The sequence below is a fragment of the Hylobates moloch genome, unplaced genomic scaffold (assembly GCF_009828535.3).
Source record: "Hylobates moloch isolate HMO894 unplaced genomic scaffold, HMol_V3 SCAFFOLD_8, whole genome shotgun sequence".
NCBI lineage: Eukaryota > Metazoa > Chordata > Mammalia > Primates > Hylobatidae > Hylobates > Hylobates moloch.
In genome coordinates, this window is record NW_026652283.1 from 21,157,179 (window position 1) to 21,178,286 (window position 21,108).

The 21,108-nt window shown below is 37.3% G+C and overlaps 1 protein-coding gene and 1 long non-coding RNA gene across 2 annotated transcripts; both read left to right on the forward strand.

The window, feature by feature from the left end:
- The first annotated feature begins 2,430 nt into the window (after nucleotides 1–2,430).
- On the forward strand, nucleotides 2,431–2,609 carry LOC116472775 (small integral membrane protein 30-like). The gene is given in 2 exon segments (XM_032159820.1): nucleotides 2,431–2,473; nucleotides 2,476–2,609. Coding segments are annotated over 2 exon segments (177 nt in total).
- A 3,010-nt stretch (nucleotides 2,610–5,619) lies between these two features.
- On the forward strand, nucleotides 5,620–18,325 carry LOC131384114 (uncharacterized). Its single transcript, XR_009214646.1, has 3 exons — nucleotides 5,620–5,704; nucleotides 7,363–7,481; nucleotides 18,270–18,325. It is a non-coding gene; the product is annotated as an uncharacterized LOC131384114 (long non-coding RNA).
- Nucleotides 18,326–21,108: the final 2,783 nt, after the last annotated feature.

Here is a 21,108-nt window from a genome sequence, read left to right on the forward strand (position 1 = left end):
CTCTCTCTTTTCTATCTTCTTTCCTTTCTCCTGTCTTCCTGCTTTACCTTCCTGCTTTATTTCTTTCCTCTCATTTTTTGGTAAAGTTGTTTTGTATTTGTTTTGGAATAAATTTAAAAAGAACAAAAACAAGCTCTACCCTGATAATGATAATCTTGAGCACTTTTAGCAATGCAAAGAGAACTCATTGACTCACAAAGTCTCCCTGTACCATTTCATGTATCTTATTTGTGCCTGGCAGCAATACAAAAATAAGATCCAATCTGTTCTGTACAAAATGCCCTTCAAATATCTGAAGATAGCTGCCTAAGTAGTCTCTTCTCTATGCTAAAGTGTCACAGTGATTTTTAACCTTTCCACAAGCAACAGCATTTTTGAATGCTTCACTAACCTGCTCAAGTTTCTCTGGACACACTCTTAACTTTCTCAGAACAGCAGGATTTCAGCTGTGGCATTATATATCATTCGTACAACTACAACTGAAAATTATTGTCCATTGTGGAGGAAATGCCCTTTAGGAATGGATTAACACAATTACCTAATACTGCTCAGTTTTAGTAAGCAGTTTTTCTCTCCTTGAAGAGAACTATGTACTGAATCATGGTTTTCTCTCATAGAGTGGTTGTGAAAATTAATAATATTTAGGCCAGGCGCGGTGGCTCACGCCTGTAATTCCAACACTTTGGAAGGCTGAGGCGGGTGGATCACCTAAGGTCAAGAATTCGAGACCAGCCTGGCCAACACGGTGAAACCCCGTCTCTACTAAAAATACAAAAAAAAAAAAAAAAAAAAAAAAAATTAGCTAGGCGCGGTGTTGCATTCCTGTAATTCCAGCTACTTGGGAGGCTGAGGCAGGAGAATCACTTGAACCTAGGAGGCAGAGGTTGCAGTGAGCCGAGACTGTGCCACTGCACTCCAGCCTGGATAACAAGGGTGAAACCCCACCTTGAAAAAATAAAAAATAATAAAAAATAAACAAAGAAAATTAATGATATTTATAAAGTATCTAAAACACTGGCTGGCATAATGTTCGATAAATGTTAATTATATATTAGTAACTAATTTTTTTTGGCAGTTATCTGAGTATCTGTTTGCCCCTTGGTCTATGGATATAGACTACGAAGAATAGAAGGATGGAATTGAAATGAAATAATAACAAAAAAAGGAAAAATATTGCAATGACAAACCAGGTAGACCTTTCTGAGGGTAAGGGATTGGCCTTGCCTTTCTTCCATGAATGGAATCTTGACTCCCATATTTTTAGAAAAATAAATAAATATTTTTAAGGGTATATTTCTTAGTTATTATTTCTCTCCTTGATAAATGGAGGCAATATTTTAAAAATCTCAACAGCATCACTGGCGGGAAAAACCAACTGGGATGCTGTTTAAAGAAAGGTGGAAAGAGAGGAGACCAAGGGTTGGCCATTGTTGTTTTGCCACTGAGGGCCCTGAGCTCTCCTAGGCCTTTTAATCATATCAAGTAGAATATTCTAGAATCGGCCAGCAGCTGGGGCTCTAGAAGTCAGAGATCAGAGCCAGGCAAGGCTCTGGGCTCCCAAACCTGAGCCTTTCCTCTTAGCTGCAGCCTCCCACCAAGGACCAGCCCCAGACATCCTTCCCACCCTCCTGTTCTCCATACAGAATTCCTAAAGGATTACTGGCCAGGAGGCACAGATACAGGTTAGATTTTCTGGTTATATTCCTCCACGCCCTCATTAAAAGTCTTATACTGTTGTGTTTATTTTAGTGACATTATAAATTAATAACAGGCCGGGCACAGTGGCTCATGCCTGTAATCCCAGCACTTTGGGAGGCTGAGGTGGGTGAATCACTTGAGGCCAGGAGTTTGAGACCAGCTTGACCAACATGGTGAAACCTTACCTCTTCTAAAAACACAAAAATTAGCCAGGCGTGGTGGCACACGGCTGTGGTCCCAGCTACTCAGGAAGCTTGAGGCAAGAGAATAACTTTAACCCAGGAGGCAGAGGTTGCAGTGAGCTGAGATCACACCACCGCCCTCTAGCTTGGGTGACAGAGTGAGACCCTGTCTCAAAAAAATTAAAAGAAAATTAATTAATAACAATTCTATAAATATTTGATTTGAACCGAATTCAGTGAAACTATTACTTTTCTTGATCGAGATGTTTCTTTTAGTGCAACCTAAGGATTTGTTTTAAATTACAATCATTACTAAATAACAGAAATAACATTTTTCTGTATTCTTATCATCTGTGTGTAGAAAAGATAGTAATGTATCAAAAAGAAAGAAAATGCTTTGATTCCTGTAATGACTGCTTCCTGGAAAGCAGCCTCACATGGAACCTCTTAGTCTCAGCATCCAGAGCTCCAGAAAAGGAAAATTTCAAGTCTGATAGAATTCTATGTATATCATTTCTTTGGAACCTTCAGCCCTCAAGATTTCAGCAGCATGACCTCAGTTTCAATATAGTTGTCCTTAGTTCTCATGTCACTGTTTTGATGCTGCCTGTTGTTGAAGCAGAAGAAGCCAGTGATGTAATCGATCTCTTGTTAGGTGTGGCTCTCAGCATTACAGGCATTTGTGCTTACTTGCAGGTATTTGCACTAGAAAGATATGGACACATGTGACTTTGAAGGGCCTACTGAATCAAACCTCAGCCTGAAAACCTTTGTGCTATTGAGGCTAAACCTGAGCTTTGGTGTCTGAAAGTTTTCAAGAATCAGTAAATAGGGGAGTTTTACATTCTTCATTGTTTCCATGAAATGAGAACAAACAGATATATATGTATATATATGGAAAAAGAAAAGTTTTCTTTACAACAAATAATGCACTGAAAAATGCAGCCTATGATTTGCATTTGCTCATCAGAAAGGTCAAAGAAGTAAGGTGGCTGAAATTTTCATAATAGTTCATACTTTTAGAATTTCAAAGCACATAAAATAGAAAGAAGGAAGTTCTTGGCCAGAATTCTAGGAAATCACCACTGTTCATTTGTAATCATTGCCTCCTGAATCGTTTCAGAGTCTTTTCTCCATATTTTTATTAGATTTTTGTTTTGTTATCTCCCAAGCTGATACTGTATTTAGCTATCAAATAGCCAAAAAGGGGAACTTTTTATCTCTAGGGGAAAAAAAACTAGAAAAATGTATGCAGTGTATCTAATACCGAAATGCAGAAAAGATTTAAAGACGTTGACATGGAAAAGAGATTTAATGTTAAAACACTGTATGTTAACTGAGTAACATCCTCCTGATGAGAAGTAATATATTAAATATAAACCCATTATGTTGTTAAAAAAATAAAATCCTTTAATTACAGGATTAAGTACTCTTTAATTGTAAGACAATTCGTTCAGGTTCTTTTTTGGTAGATTAATTTACGTGCTAGGAAACAAAAGATGAACAAGACAGACATAAATGTCTAGATTGTTGCTAAACTGAGTTTTCACTTAGAACTACTTCTGAAAATATTTCATCTTCATTTGAAGAAATTTTATCTTTATATCAGACACTTATTTTTTTATTTTTATTTTTTGAGATGGAGTCTTGCTCTGTTGCCTAGGCTGGAGTGTAGTGGCGAGATCTCAGCTCACTGCAACTTCCACCTCCCTGGTTCAAGCAATTCTCCTACCTCAGCCTCCCAAGCATGTGCCTGGGATTACAGGCACATGCCACCACGCCCGGCTATTTTTTTTGTATTTTTAGTAGAGACATTGGCCAGACTGGTCTCGAACTCCTGACCTCAGGCGATCAGCACCCCCTCAGTCTCCCAAAGTGCTGGGATTACAGGCGTGAGCCACTGCACCTGGCCTTATATCAGACACTTTACTCAAGTCTACAGATATGAAAATACCTGTAGTGAGGCTTGTCAAACTAGGATAATAGCCAAATTAATACCAATGTCACTCTGGTTTAGAATTTAAAAGGTATATCATTCCATATAAGAATATAAACAAAACAATATTAAGTTTGCTTTTTAAATAGAATCTTTTAAAAAAATTAATCACTGTATTAGTATATTTACCTCTTAGAAGAATATTTCCTTGCATGCATTTGAGTATGTGCTAAGTAGAAAATTCCATTGTTCTGAGAAATAATGCACAAAGACTTGCAAAGTTGAAATGAAGACTTTACAACTCTGTCTGCATCACATTTGAAGTTAAAAAAGAAACACACCAAACAAAAAATTTGAGGCAATATCTCAGTGAATTAAGACAGCTCACACACAGTAGAGTATCTATTTTAATAACAGCATAAAAGTGTGAAAGATTTCCCTGTTGCAAAAACATTTATTAGTCTATTTAGTTATTTCAGAATCATCCTGCACTTTGCTTAGTAAGACAAACAGTTAATGAGTTACTTGAGGAAGCTAAACACTCGTGTAGAATTGCAAGCCTTAGGTCATATTCCACCATCCAGCTCACTATCATGTTACTGGGAAATTAAGATCTCTCAGAACTGTTCTTTGACTTCATAGTAATAAATGCATCACAGCCTGAAGTAAACAGAGTGATCTTTAAAAAGCCAACAATTTAGATGTTTTTCATAATTTTTAATACCTATGTTAGAGTCAGCAATTTGGTGAGCAATAAAGTCAATTATCAGCTCTGCCAGTAAATCTCCTGTAACTTTATGAAAAAAGGTCATACTAACCTAGTACACTGAGCACCTCATGCTCATGAACATCAATGACTTTCCCAAAATATTCTAGTTATTCAAAACTTAATTTCAACTCTAATGATAAGAAATACAGCCACGCCCCAGATAACAATGTTTGGTCAGTGACAGATTGCCTATATGATAGTGGTCCCATAAGATTATTATTCCTTTTAAAAATTGTACCTTTTTCATATTTAGATGCACAAATACTTGCCATTGTGTTACAATTGGCTGCATATCCAGTACAAAAACATGCTGTTCAGGTTTGTAGCCTAGGAGCACTAAGCTATACCATACAGCCTAGGTGTATGGTAGGATAGACCATGGAGGTTTGTGTCTATGATGTTTGCACAGTTATGAAATCACCTAACAGTGAATTTCTCAGAATATATCACATTGTTAAGCAACGCATGACTCTATATATGACTTATTCATTAAATAACTCAGTCACTTATTAACTGACTACTACACGTCAGGCATTATACCAGGTAGGGAATACAAAAACAAATAAGATATCTTCTTATTTTTGAAGAACACATATCTAGTTATGGAAAAAAACATAAACAGACAATTATAATACAATGTGATATAGAAGTATATTATTTATAACATTCCTAGAGGTGGCATTTGTACTGGTCTGGAAATACAAGTATAAGTTTTTGTCAAGCAGCAAACTGAAGGAGGGACATCCTTCAGATATCCTGCTGTCTTTGTTATAAATTATTAAGCACAATTCACAAGTGATATTTCTAGCATGATAAAATTTAATGAAAATATAACAATTTTATTACACTATGTATTCATTACACTGTTATTAATGTTAATATCAGGTGATTTACACATATGGTAAATTATTTTCTTCTTAAGTATTGTATGTCATCAGTAACATTAATTCTTTCTTGGTTTTAAGGTTCTTAAACTCTTTAATGGCTCTAAATTTTTCCACGTGATCGAGTACACTCAGGTGGTATGGCCATGGACTCTAAAAGTTTTTGAAAGTCTTTCTCCTGGCAAAATATGCATAACGAGTTTAACAAGCAACTTTTCTGCCTTAGGGTATAAAGGTAAAACTTTTTTTCTAAGCGACTTCAACTCTGTTTTATCAAATCCCCCTGACTCATCTCTTAATGATACCTCAGGAAAATCCCATAGATTTTCAGTCATATTCAGTTATTAAAAATTCAGCCTAGTTTGACCTACCTTTTTTTTTTTTTTTTTTTTTTTCTGAGACAGAGTTTTGCTCTTATTGCCCAGGCTGGAGTGCAGTGGCACGATCTCGGCTCACTGCAACCTCCGCCTCCCGGGTTCAAGCGATTCTCCTGCCTCAGCCTCCCAGGTTGCTGGGATTACAGATGCCCACCACTATGCCAGCTAATTTTTTGTATTTTTAGTAGAGACGAGGTTTCACTATGTTGGCCAGGCTGCTCTTGAACTCCTGACCTCAGGTGATCCACCTATCTCGGCCTCTCAAAGTGCTGGGATTACAGGCATGAGCCACCGTGCCCAGAGCCTAGTTTTACCTACTTCTGTGCACGAGTGTCCCTTCCCCATCAATGTTAGCCAGCTTGTGGTCCGAGGGACTTGAAATGGGAAGGGAAACTCCTTCCTTCACTTTTAGTTAGAGCTCTTGACAGATAAATATGGTAGTGTCTCCTTCAGCACAGGCATAATGAACTATGGACTATGAACTTCATTATTTGTTTATGGGAAGTCAATGAACTCATTAAGACTTTTATCTACCATTATCAACCAAAGCTTTCAGTGATGTATGTCTTGTGCGAACTCAGAATATAACATTTCACAATTTGTAGGATGTGGTAACTGCTTTATAACCATACAATACTGTTCATTCAAGAAAGATTTATTACTTTGTGTCAGACACTGTGTGATGTAAGTCAAATGATAGCACACACACACACACAGACACACACAGATTTCATTTGGATGTATCACATTTTAAAAAGGTGAAAACATAGTGCTAGTTAGTGAAAACAAAATATTTTATTTTTATTGATGCAAAATTAATTTAAGTGATCTAACTCTCTAAATATCTGAAGGTCCCCACTGGTATTAATAGTTCAGATTGACATAAACTGACCAATACTATTAATAAAAGGAAACGTGTACTGAGTAGGTACTCTGTGCTTTTGTGTTAAGTGATTTATACATTGTATTTAATCTAGTTAATAATCTGACGAGCTAGTTAGTAATATTATTCATATTTTACAATGTGAAAACTGAGTGTGAGTGGTCATTACACCAGCTTAACTTTACCTACCTGCTAAGCCAGCCTTGAACTCCCATTCAAAAGCCAGCTAAGCAAGCCCAGTTGGCTGACTGGATCCATGGTGTTTGTATAACTAACAATTACACTTAAAAATTGGTTAAAAGGGTAAATTTCATGTTCTGTGCTTTTTAACCACAATCTATATAAACAAATAAATAAATAAACGTTGTATGACCATAATATGTAGCCAACAAAATTATGCTTTCTGTGAATTTTAATGACATGAAAAAATGCATATAATGTGAATGAAAAAAAGCATTATACAAACCTGATATACAATATGATAAAAATGATGTGAGATATACATGTGTGTAAAATTATATATAAGTAAATCCATAAATTCATATATATTTTATGGTTGTATGTTACATATATCAAATAAATATGTGTATATGCATATATACATACATAGTTTTTTTTTTTGTTTTTGAGAAGGAGACTTGCTCTGTTGCCCAGTCTGGAGTGCAGTGGCACAATGTCAGCACACTGCAACTTCTACCTCCTGTGTTCAAGTGATTCTCCTGCCTCAGCCTCCCGAGTATCTGGGATTACAGGTATGTGCCACCACAGCCAAGTAAATAAATATTTTGAAAAAAATTGTTCAAACCTTAATATTCCTGGTTATTAGTTTTCACATATTGATTATCTGACTTTTTTCTCTCAACTTCTTTATATTTAAATACGTTTTAAACAATGATGCTAGCCTTATGCTGATTTTTATGGTCTTGAAAGGAGTTAAGAAGTGAATATCCAATTTCCTTAGCATTCCAAGAAGCTTTCCAGGAAGCCCATTTCAGTCTCACCTCATGGGGATCCCTGAACTTAAATAGAAAGGATTCAAAGCACACTACTACAGAAAATCATGAAACCACAAAGTGAGACAGCAAGAGAGGAAGAAAGAAATACAGTCTCTACAAACAACCAGAAAATAAATTATAAAATGGCATTAGTAAGCTGTTATCTATGAATAATTACTTTGAATGTTGCCATGGTTTGACTGTGCCACCTGAAGTTCATATGTTGGAAACTTGACCTCCAATGTGGAGGTGTTGGGAGGTGCAGGCCTATGGGGAGGTATTTGGGCCATAGGGCTCTCTCCTAATGAATGAGTTAATGCCATTGTCACAGGAGTGAGTTCCTTATAAAAGGATGAGTTTGGCATCCTCTTGCTCTTTCTATCATCCATATGATGCCTTCTACTGTGTTAGGATACAAGCAGGCCTTTATCAGATGTCGATCCCTTGATCTTGGACTTCTCAGCCTCCAGAACCATGAGCCAATACATTTCTGTTCATTATAAATTACACAGTCCATGGTATTCTGTTATAGCAGTGCAAAATAAAATGAGACAAATATAAGTGGATTACATTCTCCAATAAAAGACAGAGTAGTTGAATGGATTAAAAAAGAAACAGGACCCAACTATATATTGCTTAGCAGAGACTCACTTCACTTTTCAGGACACAAATAGACTGACAGTAAAGAGATGGAAAAAGATATCCCATGCAAATGGAAACCAAAAGACAACAGGGGTAGCTATATTTATATCAGATAAAACAGACTTTAAATAAAAAAACTATAAAAAGAGACAAAGAAGGTCATTATATAATTATAAAGGGGCCAATTCATCAAGAGAATATAACAATTGTAAATCTATATGCACCCAACATTGGAGTCCCTAAATATATAAAGCAAACATTTAAAAATCTGAAGGAAGAGATAGATTGCAATATAATAATAATAGGGGCCTTCAAGTCCTATTATCAATAATGAACAGATCATCCACATAAAAAATTAATAAGGAAACACTGGACTTGCTCTACACTTTAGATCAAGTAGACCTAACAGACATATACAGAGCATTTCATTCAACAGCAACAGAATACACAGTCTTCTCAAGAACACACGTAACATTCTCTAGGATAAATTATATGTTAGACCACAAAACAAGTCTGAACAAATTTCAGAGAATTGAAACATATCAAGTAACTTCTCTGACCATGATGGTATGAAACTAAAAATAAATAACAGGAGAAGTTTTGAAAATTCAGAAATATGTGGAAATTAAATAACATGCTCCTGAACAACAAATCGGTCGAAGAAGAAATCAAATGGGAAATTAAAAATTATCTTGAGTTAAATGAAAACAGAAACATAATATACCAAATCTTATAGGATGTAGCAAAAGCAATTCTAAGAGGGAAATTTATAGCAGTAAATGCCTATATCAAAAAAGAGGAAGGTCTCAGATAAACAATCTAATGTTATAGTACAAGGAATTAGGAAAAAGAAGAACAAACTGAGTCCAAGGTGAGCAGAAGGAAAGAAATAACAATGATTAGAGGGGAAATAAATAAAATAGAGACTAGAAAAAAGTAGAAAAATATAAACAATACTAAGAGTTGGCTTATTAAAAACATAAAATTGATAAACGTATAGCTATACTAAGAAAAAGAGAAGAAAACTCAAATAAAATCAGAAATGAAAGAAGAGACACGACAATTGATACAGAAATAAAAATAATCATACGAGATTACTTTGAACAACTATATGCCAACAAACTGGATAACCTAGAAGAAATGGATAGATTCCTAGACATTACAACTTGCCAAGAGTGAATCTTGAAGAAATAGAAAATCTGCATTGAACAATAATGAGGAAAGAGATTGAATCAGTAATAAAAAGTCTCCCATCAAAGAAAAGCCCAGGACTACAATAAAGTTTCAGGATACAAAATCAATGTACAAAAATCAGTAGAATTTCTGCATACCATTAATGTTAAAACAGAGAGCCAAATCAAGAATGCATTCCCATTTACAATAGCTACACAAAACAATACCTAGGAATACATCTAACCAAATAAGTGGAAGATCTCTACAAGGAGAACTATGAAACACTGCTAAACAATATCATAGATGACACAAATGGAAAAACATTCCATGCTCATGGATTGAAAGAATCAATATTGTTCAAGTGGCCATACTGCTCAAAGCAATCTACAGATTTAATGCCGTTACTATCAAACTACCAATATCATTTTTCACAGACATATAAAAACTATTCTGAAATTTAAACAGAACCAAAAAAAGCTCAATACCCAAAGCAATCTTAAATAAAAAGAACACAAGTGGAGGCATCATATTACCTGACTTCAAACTATATGAAAAGGCCACAGTCACCAAAACAGCATGGTACCAAACCAGACACATAGACCAATGAAACAGCATAGAAAACCCAGAAATAAAGCTGCACCCTACAGCCATCTAATCTTTGACAAAGTTGACAAAAATAAGCACTGGGGAAATGACACCCTATTCAATAAATGGTGCTGGCATAGCTGGCTAGCCATATACAGAATGAAACTAGACCCCTATCTTTCAACATATATGTAAATTAACTCAAGGTGGATTAAAGACTTATGTTTTGTTTTGTTTTGTTTTGTTTGTTTTTTGAGACAGAGAGTCACTCTGTCATCCAGGCTGGAGTGCAGTGCCAGGTTTATAGCATAGCTCACTGCAGCATGGACCTCCCAGGGCTCAGGTGATCCTCCTGCCTGAGGCTCCCATGTAGCTGGGACTACAGGCACATGACACCAGGCTTGGCTAATATTTTAATTTTTTGTAGAGACAGAGTTTCACCACAGTGCTCACACTGGTCTTGAACTCCTGGGCTTGAGTGATTCACCTACCTCAGCCTCCCAAAATGCTGGGATTACAAGCATGAGCCACTGCACCAGGCTTGTATTAAAAATTTAAATATAAGACCTCAAACTATAAGAATTATAGAAGAAAACCTAGGAAACACCATTCTAGACATTGGTCTTTGGAAAGAATTTATGAGTAGGACCTCAAAAGCACTTGCAACAAAGACAAAAATTGGTAAGTGGGACCTAGTTAAATTAAAGAGCTTCTGTATAGCTAAAGAAACTAACAATAGAGTAAAGAGAGAACCTACAGAATGGGGGAACATATTCACAAACTATGCATCCACGCAGGTCTAATATTCAGAATCTATAAGGAACTTAAACAATTCAACAACTAAAAAACAAATGACCTCATCAAAAAATGGGCAAAAGACATGAACAAATACTTCTCAAAGAAGATGTATAAGTGGTCAAAAACAAGACATACATCTGATAAGAGACTAACACTCAAAATGTATAAGGAACTCAGAAAATTCATTAAGAATAAAACAAATAACCTGATTGAAAAATGGGTGGGCCAAGTGTGGTGGCTTACGCCTGTAATCCCAGCACTCTGGGAGGCCAAGGCAGGCAGATCACCTGAGGTCAGGAGTTCAAGACCAGCCTGGCTAACATGGCAAAACCCCATCTCTACTAAAAATACAAAAATTAGCCGGGCATGGTGGTGCGTGCCTGTAATCTCAGCTACTCAGGAGGCTGAGATAGGAGAATCTCTTGAACCTGGGAGGTGGAGGTTGCAGTGAGCCAAGATCGTGCCACTGCACTCCAGACTGGGCAACAGAGTGAGACTCTGTCTCAAAAAAAAAAAAAAAAAAAAGAGAAAAAGAAAAGAAAAGAAAATGGGCAAAAAACTTGAATAGACATTTCTCAAAAGAAGACATACAAATGACCAACAGATATATGAAAAAATGCTCAACATCACTACTCATTAGGGAAATGCAGTTTAATACCACAAACAACTATCACCTCATACTTGTCAGAATGGCTATTAGATAAAAGATAAATTTTGGTGAGGATTTGAAGAAAAGTAAACCCTTTTACACTGTTGATGGGGATGTAACTTAATATAGCCATTATGGAAAACTGTATGGAGATTCTGCAAAAAACTAAAAATACAATTACCATATAATCTAGCAATGCCACTTTCGGTATATATGCAAAGGAGATGAAATCAGTATGTTGAAGAGATGTCTGTGCTACCATGTTCATTACAGCATTATTTGCAATAGCCAAGTTATGGGATCAACCTAAGGGTCCATCAATGGATGAATGGATAAAGAAAATGTGGTATACATTCACAGTAAAATAGTATTCAGCATTAAAAAAGAGGAAATTCTGTCATTTGAGACAACATGGATGAACCTGGAGGACATTATGCTATGTGTACTAAGCCAGGCACAGAAAAACACATGAACCCACTTAATGTGGAGTGTAAAACAATCAAATACTTATATAGTCAGGCGCAGTGGCATGAATCTGTTGTTGCAGCTACTCTGGAGGCTGAGGCAGGAGAATTGCATGAACCCAAGACGTAGAGGCTGCAGTGAGCTGAGATCATGCCACTGCACTGCAGCCTGGGCGACAGAGCAACACTTCCTCCCTTCCTCCCTCTCTCCCTCCCTCCCTCCCTTCCTTCCTCCCTCTCTCCTTCCTTCTTTTCTCAAAAAAAAAAAAAAAAGAAAAGAAAACCAACCAAACAAACAAAAAAACAATTGAACCCTTATAAAAGTAGAGAGTAGAATGGTGGCTATCAAAGGCTGGGGATGGGGGGATGTTGGTTAAAAGGTAATAAGTTTCTGTTAGGAGAAATATGTTGTTTGAGATTATTGCACAGCGTGATGACCATAGTTAATAATAAGTGGGAGTCGAACAATGCGAACATATGGACACAGGGAGGGGAATGTCACACACCAGAGCCTGTCAGGGGGTGGGGGGCTAGGGGAGGGATAGCATTAGGAGAAATACCTAATGTAGATGACGGGTTGATGGGTGCAGCAAACCACCATGGCACCTTTATACCTATGTAACAAACCTGCACGTTCTGCACATGTATCCCAGAACTTAAAGTATAATAAATAAATAAGTAAATAAATATAAATAAAAAAGATTTTAAAAGTTGCTAAGAGAGTAAATTGCGAATGTTCTCACCACAACAAATGATATGTATTTGGCCGGGCACGGTGGCTCACGCCTGTAATCCCAGTACTTTGGGAGGCCGAGGCGAGCGGATCACGAGGTCAGGAGATCGAGACCATCCTGGCTAACACAGTGAAACCCTGTCTCTACTAAAAATACAAAAAAATTAGCGGGGCGAGGTGGTGGGCGCCTGTAGTCCCAGCTACTTGGGAGGCTGAGGCAGGAGAATGGCGTGAACCCTGGGGGGGCGGAGCCTGCAGTGAGCCGAGATCGCGCCATTGCACTCCAGCCTGGGTGACAGCAAGACTCTGTCTCAAAAAAAAAACCAAAAAAAAACCACCAAATGATATGTATTTGAGGTGATGGATGTGTTAATTAGTTTGATTTAATCATTCCATATTGTATATATACATATGACATAATATCACTTTGTACCTCATAAATACACACAATGATAATTTGTCAATTTACAATAAAAATACTGATTTATGTTGTTTATGTCGAACAATGACTTCTACCTTCCTAAATCCCTTTCAGGACATAAATATAGATATATATGTGCATATATATGTATTTTTTAATTTTAGTTTTTTAACTTGAAAACACATATGTACAGTTAGATCACCTTATTTTGTTTTTCATTTCAATGGATACTTTTTGTGAGTACATTTTAATTTATTGACTGCCTGAGTTTATGGAGGCTGGGTAACACAAATTTCTTGTTTCCCACTTAGTATTTAGGTTATTTTTTAAATTTCAGTGTTCATATAGCTCAGACCTATAGAATTAGCTGAAAATACTTAAGAAAAACAGGAAAATAATCTGAAAAATTCCAAAACCAGAAAAAATTATTAAAGATGCATAATGATTGAGAAATTGGTAAATGGAGCATCATGTGTAAAAGTTAATTACTAAGAATGTGTTTTGACCACTTTGTCATTTAGACTAATCACCGTTTGGATTAAATTATTTTTAACGAAACCATGTGGAGCTAATGTTATTTGGAATTATTGCTGAGTAGAAAAAAGACACTATTTGTTTCTTTTTACATTTTAATATTTTATAATTTAAAAAATGAGCATATACCAAAGAAGAAAAAGTTCTTGCACGTCTTTATTCCTGAATAACTTACTCTTTATGCTGCATATGCCTATGCAATCTTTTTTTTTTTTTGAAAAAATATTTTCCCCCAAACTGGTTATTGGTGGCACAACAGAATCCCATTTATATTTGCATATTCTATTATAGCTGAGGTAGCCTTGGCTAAGCTGAGAGATTGATTTTCTGGAGACCGCTCTTCCCATTTCCCCTCCCTGCAAGTTTTTGTTTTTGTTTTTGAGACACAGTGCAGTGGTGCCATCCCAGCAAACTGCAACCTCTACCTCCCAGGCTCAAACAATCATCCCACCTCGGTCTCCCAAGTAGCTGGGACTACAGGCACAAGCCTCCATATCCGGCTAATTTTTGTACTTTTTGTGAAGACGGGGTTTTGCCACATTGCCCAGGCTTGTCTCGAACTCCTGAGCTCAGGTCATCCGCTCACCTCCTCGGCCTCCCAAAATGCTGGGATCATAGGCGTGAGCCACTGCACCCAGCCCTGATATTTTTTTAAATGTTAAGCACAGTGCTTATTTTCTCTTGTCCTATTCTGATAATAAAAAAAGTTCTGATTTAGCAGTAGCCCATTTTTGTATATAGTTTTCTTATCAATAAATTTGAAAATAGTATTAATGTATGTATAGTTTGGATATTTGTCCCCAGCTAAATCTCATGTTGAAATATAATCTCCAATGTTGGAGGTGAGGCCTGGTGGCAGGTGTTTGGACCATGGGAATGGATCCCTCATGAACAGCTTAGGCCATCCCATTGGTGATAGGTCAGTTCTCGCTTTAAATTCATGCGAGATCTGGTCATTTAAAAGTGTGTGGCACCTCCTCACTCCACTCTCTTTCCCACTTTCACCTGCTTTCACCATGTGATGTGCCTGGTCCCCCTCCACCTTCCACCATGATTGTGAGCTTGGTGAGGCCTCCCTAGAAGCTGAGCAGATGCCAGCACCATGCTTCCTGTAAAGCCCACGTAACTGTGAGCCAATGAAATCTCATTTATTTGTAAATTACCCAAGCTCAAGTATTTCTTGCAGCAATAGCACTGTGAACCAGTTGGGTAAGATTTCCAGTCAATTTTCTAATTTATAATACTGGATTCTAGACCATATGGTTTTAACGTGTTGACAAAAAGAATCACATCTGACCACAGTTCAAATATATTAAATCCAATGTTTCCTCATTATCACTAATGGTCTAACACTATCATAAAAGTTAATTAATTGGTACAGTAGGCTTTATTCTTTTAAAGCCATCAGGATTTCACCTCACTGTACTTTAAACTCTTGTGGATGGTTATTACTGGATTTCTTGACAATCTGTCATCTAGTGGTTACTGGCATCCTGGTTTATCTTGCCAGTTTACAATTAATAGGGCTACATTCTGCCTGTTTTTATAAAAAAAAAACAATCAAACAAAAAACACACACAAAAAAACCTCACTAGTATTTCACTTAACTCTTTAGCAATCATCAGAGTCTTCAAAACCAGAAATCCTCCAAATCCGTCAATCTCCCTGTGTCTGCAATGGTTTTAGGTGACTTGCAGACCTTATCTCTTAGCTGCCAGTCACTGTAACACTCCTCATTCCTTGCTAGCGCTGTCTTTCCAGATCATGTTACTCACAGCAGCTTTAAAATATACAATGGGAAAAAAAGGAGAGTAACATGAGCAGACTTAGTAGATAACAAAGGACAAGAGAAAGTAGGTCCTTGATACTCTCTTTACTTTTTCCCCAGCATATTCCCCTCTAGCCTCTGATAAACTTACCCTAAGGAAAGAAAAGAAAAACATCATTGGGTTAGGCAGACCCCAAAGTTTTAACTCAGTTCTAGATTTTGAAGTTCTGGGTTCTGAACTAACTAAGTTTAAACATTGGAACAATTTCCCTGGATTAAGTTAAGAATGTCTTTTACCTCCTTCTACTACTTATTAACAATAACATAACTCATGCAATAATAGCTATTGTGTACCATTTTATTTAATCCAGATAAATATTTAATAATATAGGCCCAAAACATATTTGAGCCCTTACTAGCACCAGGCATTATTTCAAAGACTTGACAATCATTTATTTAAATCTTCTCTGCATCGCTGTTGTTATCACTGTTTTGCAACGGTTTTGCAGTCATAACAACAGAGATGAGGAAACTGAGGTTAAAAGAGATGAAATAAATTGCTCAAAACTGACAGCATGACTGTCTAACTACAAAGCTCACATCCTTTTAATCCCCTTCGCTGCATCTCTAAAGAGCAAGAAAGTCTTAAAACCATTGCATCCTTTGGAGCAAAGCCAAGTAGAATCTGATGGGGAGGAAAATGATTCTTGTGTGTCTTTCATATACTGCAGTCACACAAGTAGTAGGCATTAGCCTTTTGTAGTTTGTGGGTACCCATAATTGCTCTGAAATCCTTTCTTCCAAATATCAAAATATTTGTTTAAATATTCCTTATGAAGAACCAAATAGGTATAACGATATTAAAAGTTTAACTTAGGAATTGGTGTTAAAGTAATTACATTCATTTGGGGGAAAGTTGGAATGGTAGTAAAACAATAAAGGCTGATTATTCAATTCACTGTAGAGTCTGAAAAGAAATTTTTAAACCATAATGCAGAACATATTTAGTCTTTCACCTCTTTTATCGTTCAACAATTAATTATTAAGTGGCTACTAAATGCCAATCATCATCTAAGCCCTGGGGAAAAATGGATTAAGAAACCTCCAGGATTTAAGCAAGCCAAGTATCTATTTTTTCATCTTTAGAGTGACGTATTTGTTACTGAGATACATGTATATTTGTTATATACATAAATATATATTTATAATATTATAAACACCTATATTTATATATGCACATATTTATATACTATATACATACATAACATAAAATATATGCACATATTTACATATTATGTATTATAATATGTAAATATGTATAAATATATATTTAGAATATTATATATGTTTGCATTTGTATATGCAAATATATATGCATATATTTGATATTTATATAATTATGATGAAGTATTTATCAGCACTTGTGAATTTTTTATTACTACAACTTAAATAACATTGATTACTAAACCATTTACCAAAATCTGTGAAAAGTAACCTATCATTATCATTATTATTTTAAAAAAGGGTCTTGCTCTCTCACCCAGGCTGGCATGGTGCTGGCTCACTGCAGCTTCAACCTCCTGGGTTCAAGCAGTCCTCCCAGCTCAGCCTCCTGTGTAGCTGGGACTCTAGGTTTGCACCATGGCCACATTCAGCTAATTTATTTATTTATTTTTTGTAGAGATGGGGTCTTACTCTGTTGCCCAGGCTGGTCTCAAACTCCTGGGCTCAAGTGATCCTCCCTTGCTCAGCCTTTCAAAGTGTTTGGATTACAGGTGTGAGCCACTGTGCCCGGCCTCAATATTATTTTTCAATAACTTTCCCCTACTGAGTTAAAATATTGCCTTTTTTGCATACTACATACCCATATATCCTTGAATCTTTCTTTCTGTATTGAGCTCTTTATTCCTGTGCTGACCTCACAATTTATGGCTTAAAGATGTGATCTAACATTTGTAAGGTACATCCTTTTTCATTACTCATATAATGATGTTTACAATTTTTCCTCTTATATATTTTAGATGATGAAAATTAGGGACAGTTTGGTATGTTTCTTTGTTCAATTAAACCTACAGTTGTAATTTACAATATGTAAACACAGTCTTAAGACTGCTAAGGATATAAAGGGGCAAATGATAGATGATAGAATCCAGCTCTTGAGATAATCTTATGTATGAAATAGCGTTATAATTTATAACTCTATAATTTATTATTTCTGATTCTAGAAATACAAAAAGAGACAAGATAGAACAAGAACCAAGAGGCAGGGTGTATAGAGTTAAATATTAGGTGTTACAACTGAGCACACATATAAGTAGTAAGCCTTTCTTAGATGATTAATGTGGTTGCTGCAGCAGTTTTATAGATGACCAGATCCCTTAGTCTATCTTAAATTTGAAAAGTGCAGAATAGTGGCAGCTTCATTTTGACGTAGCATCTCTAAAAATCTCAGCCCTTAGCAGCCTTCTTTTTCCCTTGTTTTCATGGGGGGTAGGGCAGAGCATGCATGTCCTTGAAGTCTGGTATCACAGATGTTTTGAATTCCTTAATATTCAGTTCACTCTACAATGACATGAATTAACTGATTTTCCATGAGGTATGTGAGAGTGATTTCATTTTAAACATGTCTGCAATTTGGTGGATTATCTAGCTGTTACACATGCCTACATGATCTTGTTTCACAGAATATTTTCTTCTGCAAATCGTTTATGTTGTTCCTCTGTATTGGGGGAACCCGCCCCCAATATTTCAGTGTACATTCTTTCTGTTTTCCATAAGTGTCGGCCAGCTGAGAAACAGAGACAGTATAAAGAGAGGAATTTTACAGCCGGGCCACCAGGAGTGACATCACGTACCAGTAGGACCATGATGCCCACCTGAGCCTCAAACCCGCAAGTTTTTATTAAGGGTTTCAAAAAGGGAGAGGGTGTAAGAACAGGGAGTAGGTACAAAGAGCACATGCTTCAAAGGACAAAAAGCAGAACTACTAATAAGGGTCTAACAAAGATCACATGCTTTTGAGGGAACACGACAAAGGGCAAAAGCAGAACTACTGATAAGGGTCCAACAAAGATCTCAAGGCAAAGGGCAAAAGCAGAACTACTGATAAGGGTCTATGTTCAGTGGTGCATATATTGCCTTGATAAACATCTTAAACAGCAGAAAACAGGTTTGAGAGCAGAGAACTGGTCTGACCACAAATTTACTAGGTCCGAGTTTCTCCCCACCCTGGTAAGCCTGAGGGTTCTGCAGGAGACCAGGGCATATCTCAGTCCTTAGCACAAGACAGACATTCCCAGAGCGGCCATTTGTAGACCTCCCCCCAGGAATGCATTCCTTTCCCAGGGTATTAATATTAATATTCCTTGCTAGGAAAATGATTTAGTGATATCTCTCCTACTTGCACTTCCATTTATAGGCTCTCTGCAAGAAGAAAAATATGGCTCTTTTTGCCAGACCCCACAGGCAGTCCGACCTTATGATTGTCTTCCCTTTTTCCCTAAAAATTGCTGTTATTCTGTTCTTTTTCAAGGTGCACTGATTTCATATTGTTCAAACACACATGTTTTACAATCAATTTGTACAGTTAACACAATTATCACAGTGGTCCTAGGTGACATACATCCTCAGCTTATGAAGGTAACAGTATTAAGAGATTAAAGAGAGGCATAAGAAATTATAAAAGTATTATTTGGGAACTGACAAATGTCCATATTAAAATGAAATCTTCACAATTTATGTTTCTCTGCTGCAGCTCCAGCTGGTCCCTCCATTTGGGGTTCCTGACTTCCTGCAACACTCTGGTAACTAAATCTAATCCCATTATAATTAAAACATTTATGACCATGTCAGAGGCATGTGAACGAGAGCAACTCCATCTTGAATAGGAGCTAGGTAAAATGAGGCTGAAACCTGCTGGGCTGCATTCCCAGATGGTTAAGGCATTCTAAGTCACAGGATGAAATAGGAGGTTGGCACAAAATACATAAAGACCTTGCTGACAAAACAGGTTGCAGTAAAGGAGCCAGCCTAAACCCACCAAAACCAAAATGGTGATGAGAGTGACCTCTGGTCGTCCTCACTGCCACCCTCCCATCAGCACCATAGCAGTTTACAAATGCCATGGCAACATCAGGGTGTTATCCTATATGGTCTAAAAAGGGGAGGCATGAATAATCCACCCTTTGTTTACCATATCATCAAGAAATAACCATAAAAATGGGCAATCAGCAGCCCTTGGGGCTGCTCTGTCTATGGAGTAGCTGTTCTTTAATTCCTTTACTTTCTTAATAAACTTGCTTTCACTTTACACTACAGACTCACTCTGAATTCTTTCTTGCACAAGATCCAAGAACCCTTTTTTAGGGCCTGAATCCAGACCCCTGTCCTGTAACATATTTCTGGTGACCACAGGAGGGATTATAGTGCAGAAGCCCTGACCCAACAGCTACCTTTGGGTAAGTGTTGGGGTCCTGTAGCATGTTTCTGGTGAATCTTGAAGGGACATTACTGAAAAAAAACCTCCCCAACCCAAAGGAAATAGACTGCAGAACTGATTGGATGACTTTGGGTAAGTGGTGGGGTACCCAGATAAATAATGTGTTTGTTCAAGGCCCAGCTTGGGGGAGTTAGAGTCTCTCCTAAGACAGAGTGGGTTAGATGCCCCTCTTAATAAAAGGCAAGGATGCTTGACTGGCCTTGAGTTAGAGGCCCGACTTAGAAGGGGATTAGAGGCCTTCTAAGATTCAGGGGATTAGAGGCCCCTCTTGATAAAGTCCCTCTTGGCTAAGAACAGGCTCGGCACTATGGGTTGTTAACTGCGATTCTCTTTGGATTAATCTGCCTTGCAGTCTTCACTGAGGCCTGTGGGTGACAGGATTAGGTATGTACAGGATTCTGTGACATGTGGAGCATTTTTCTCCCTAAAAGGTGAAATTTGAAAACTGATAGGATTGCTGGAAAAGATCCCTGCTTGACCGGCAGCAGCCGCCTGAACTTTTCAATGTGGATGCAATGGGTGAGTCTTTCTCTGGCCTCCCTGATCATTTTTCCTTCCCCACCCTGCCACAGGCAATGCTTTTCTTTCTCCCCTTTCTCTTTCTTATCTTCTCTATTATTCAGGGTGACCATCTTGCCCAGAGACCACATATTGAAACTCCTGGTCAGAGGTTGGATTAACCATGACAGGGCCCAACCAGGGGCAAGTTTAAGCCTTTCGAATTTAATAGTGGCTAATGTCTATGTTTTGTCACATGTATTTTGCTCTGGCCAGAACAGAAAAAGATAATTTTCCTTTGTGTTGTGGCTTGGCCCCTAGGGCTGTGTACAGCCAGCTGGGTCACTAGGGCTGCTCAGGGAAAGGGAATCCAGAAGCCTGGCATGCCAGCAAAAGGATAAGAATTTCTTACCAATCAGATTTCTGTCTTCTCTCTCTCTCTCTCTCTCTCTCTCTCTCTGTGTGTGTGTGTGTGTGTGTGTGTGTGTGTGTGTATAAACTGGATGAAGTTTCTCTATGGTCAGTTATGCCCTTGGGAATTGACCTTGTAACCATGTGGCCATGCTTTCTCTTTTCACAATGGTGGCCTGGGTTCAGGGTTCAATTCCTGGCCTAGGGGAT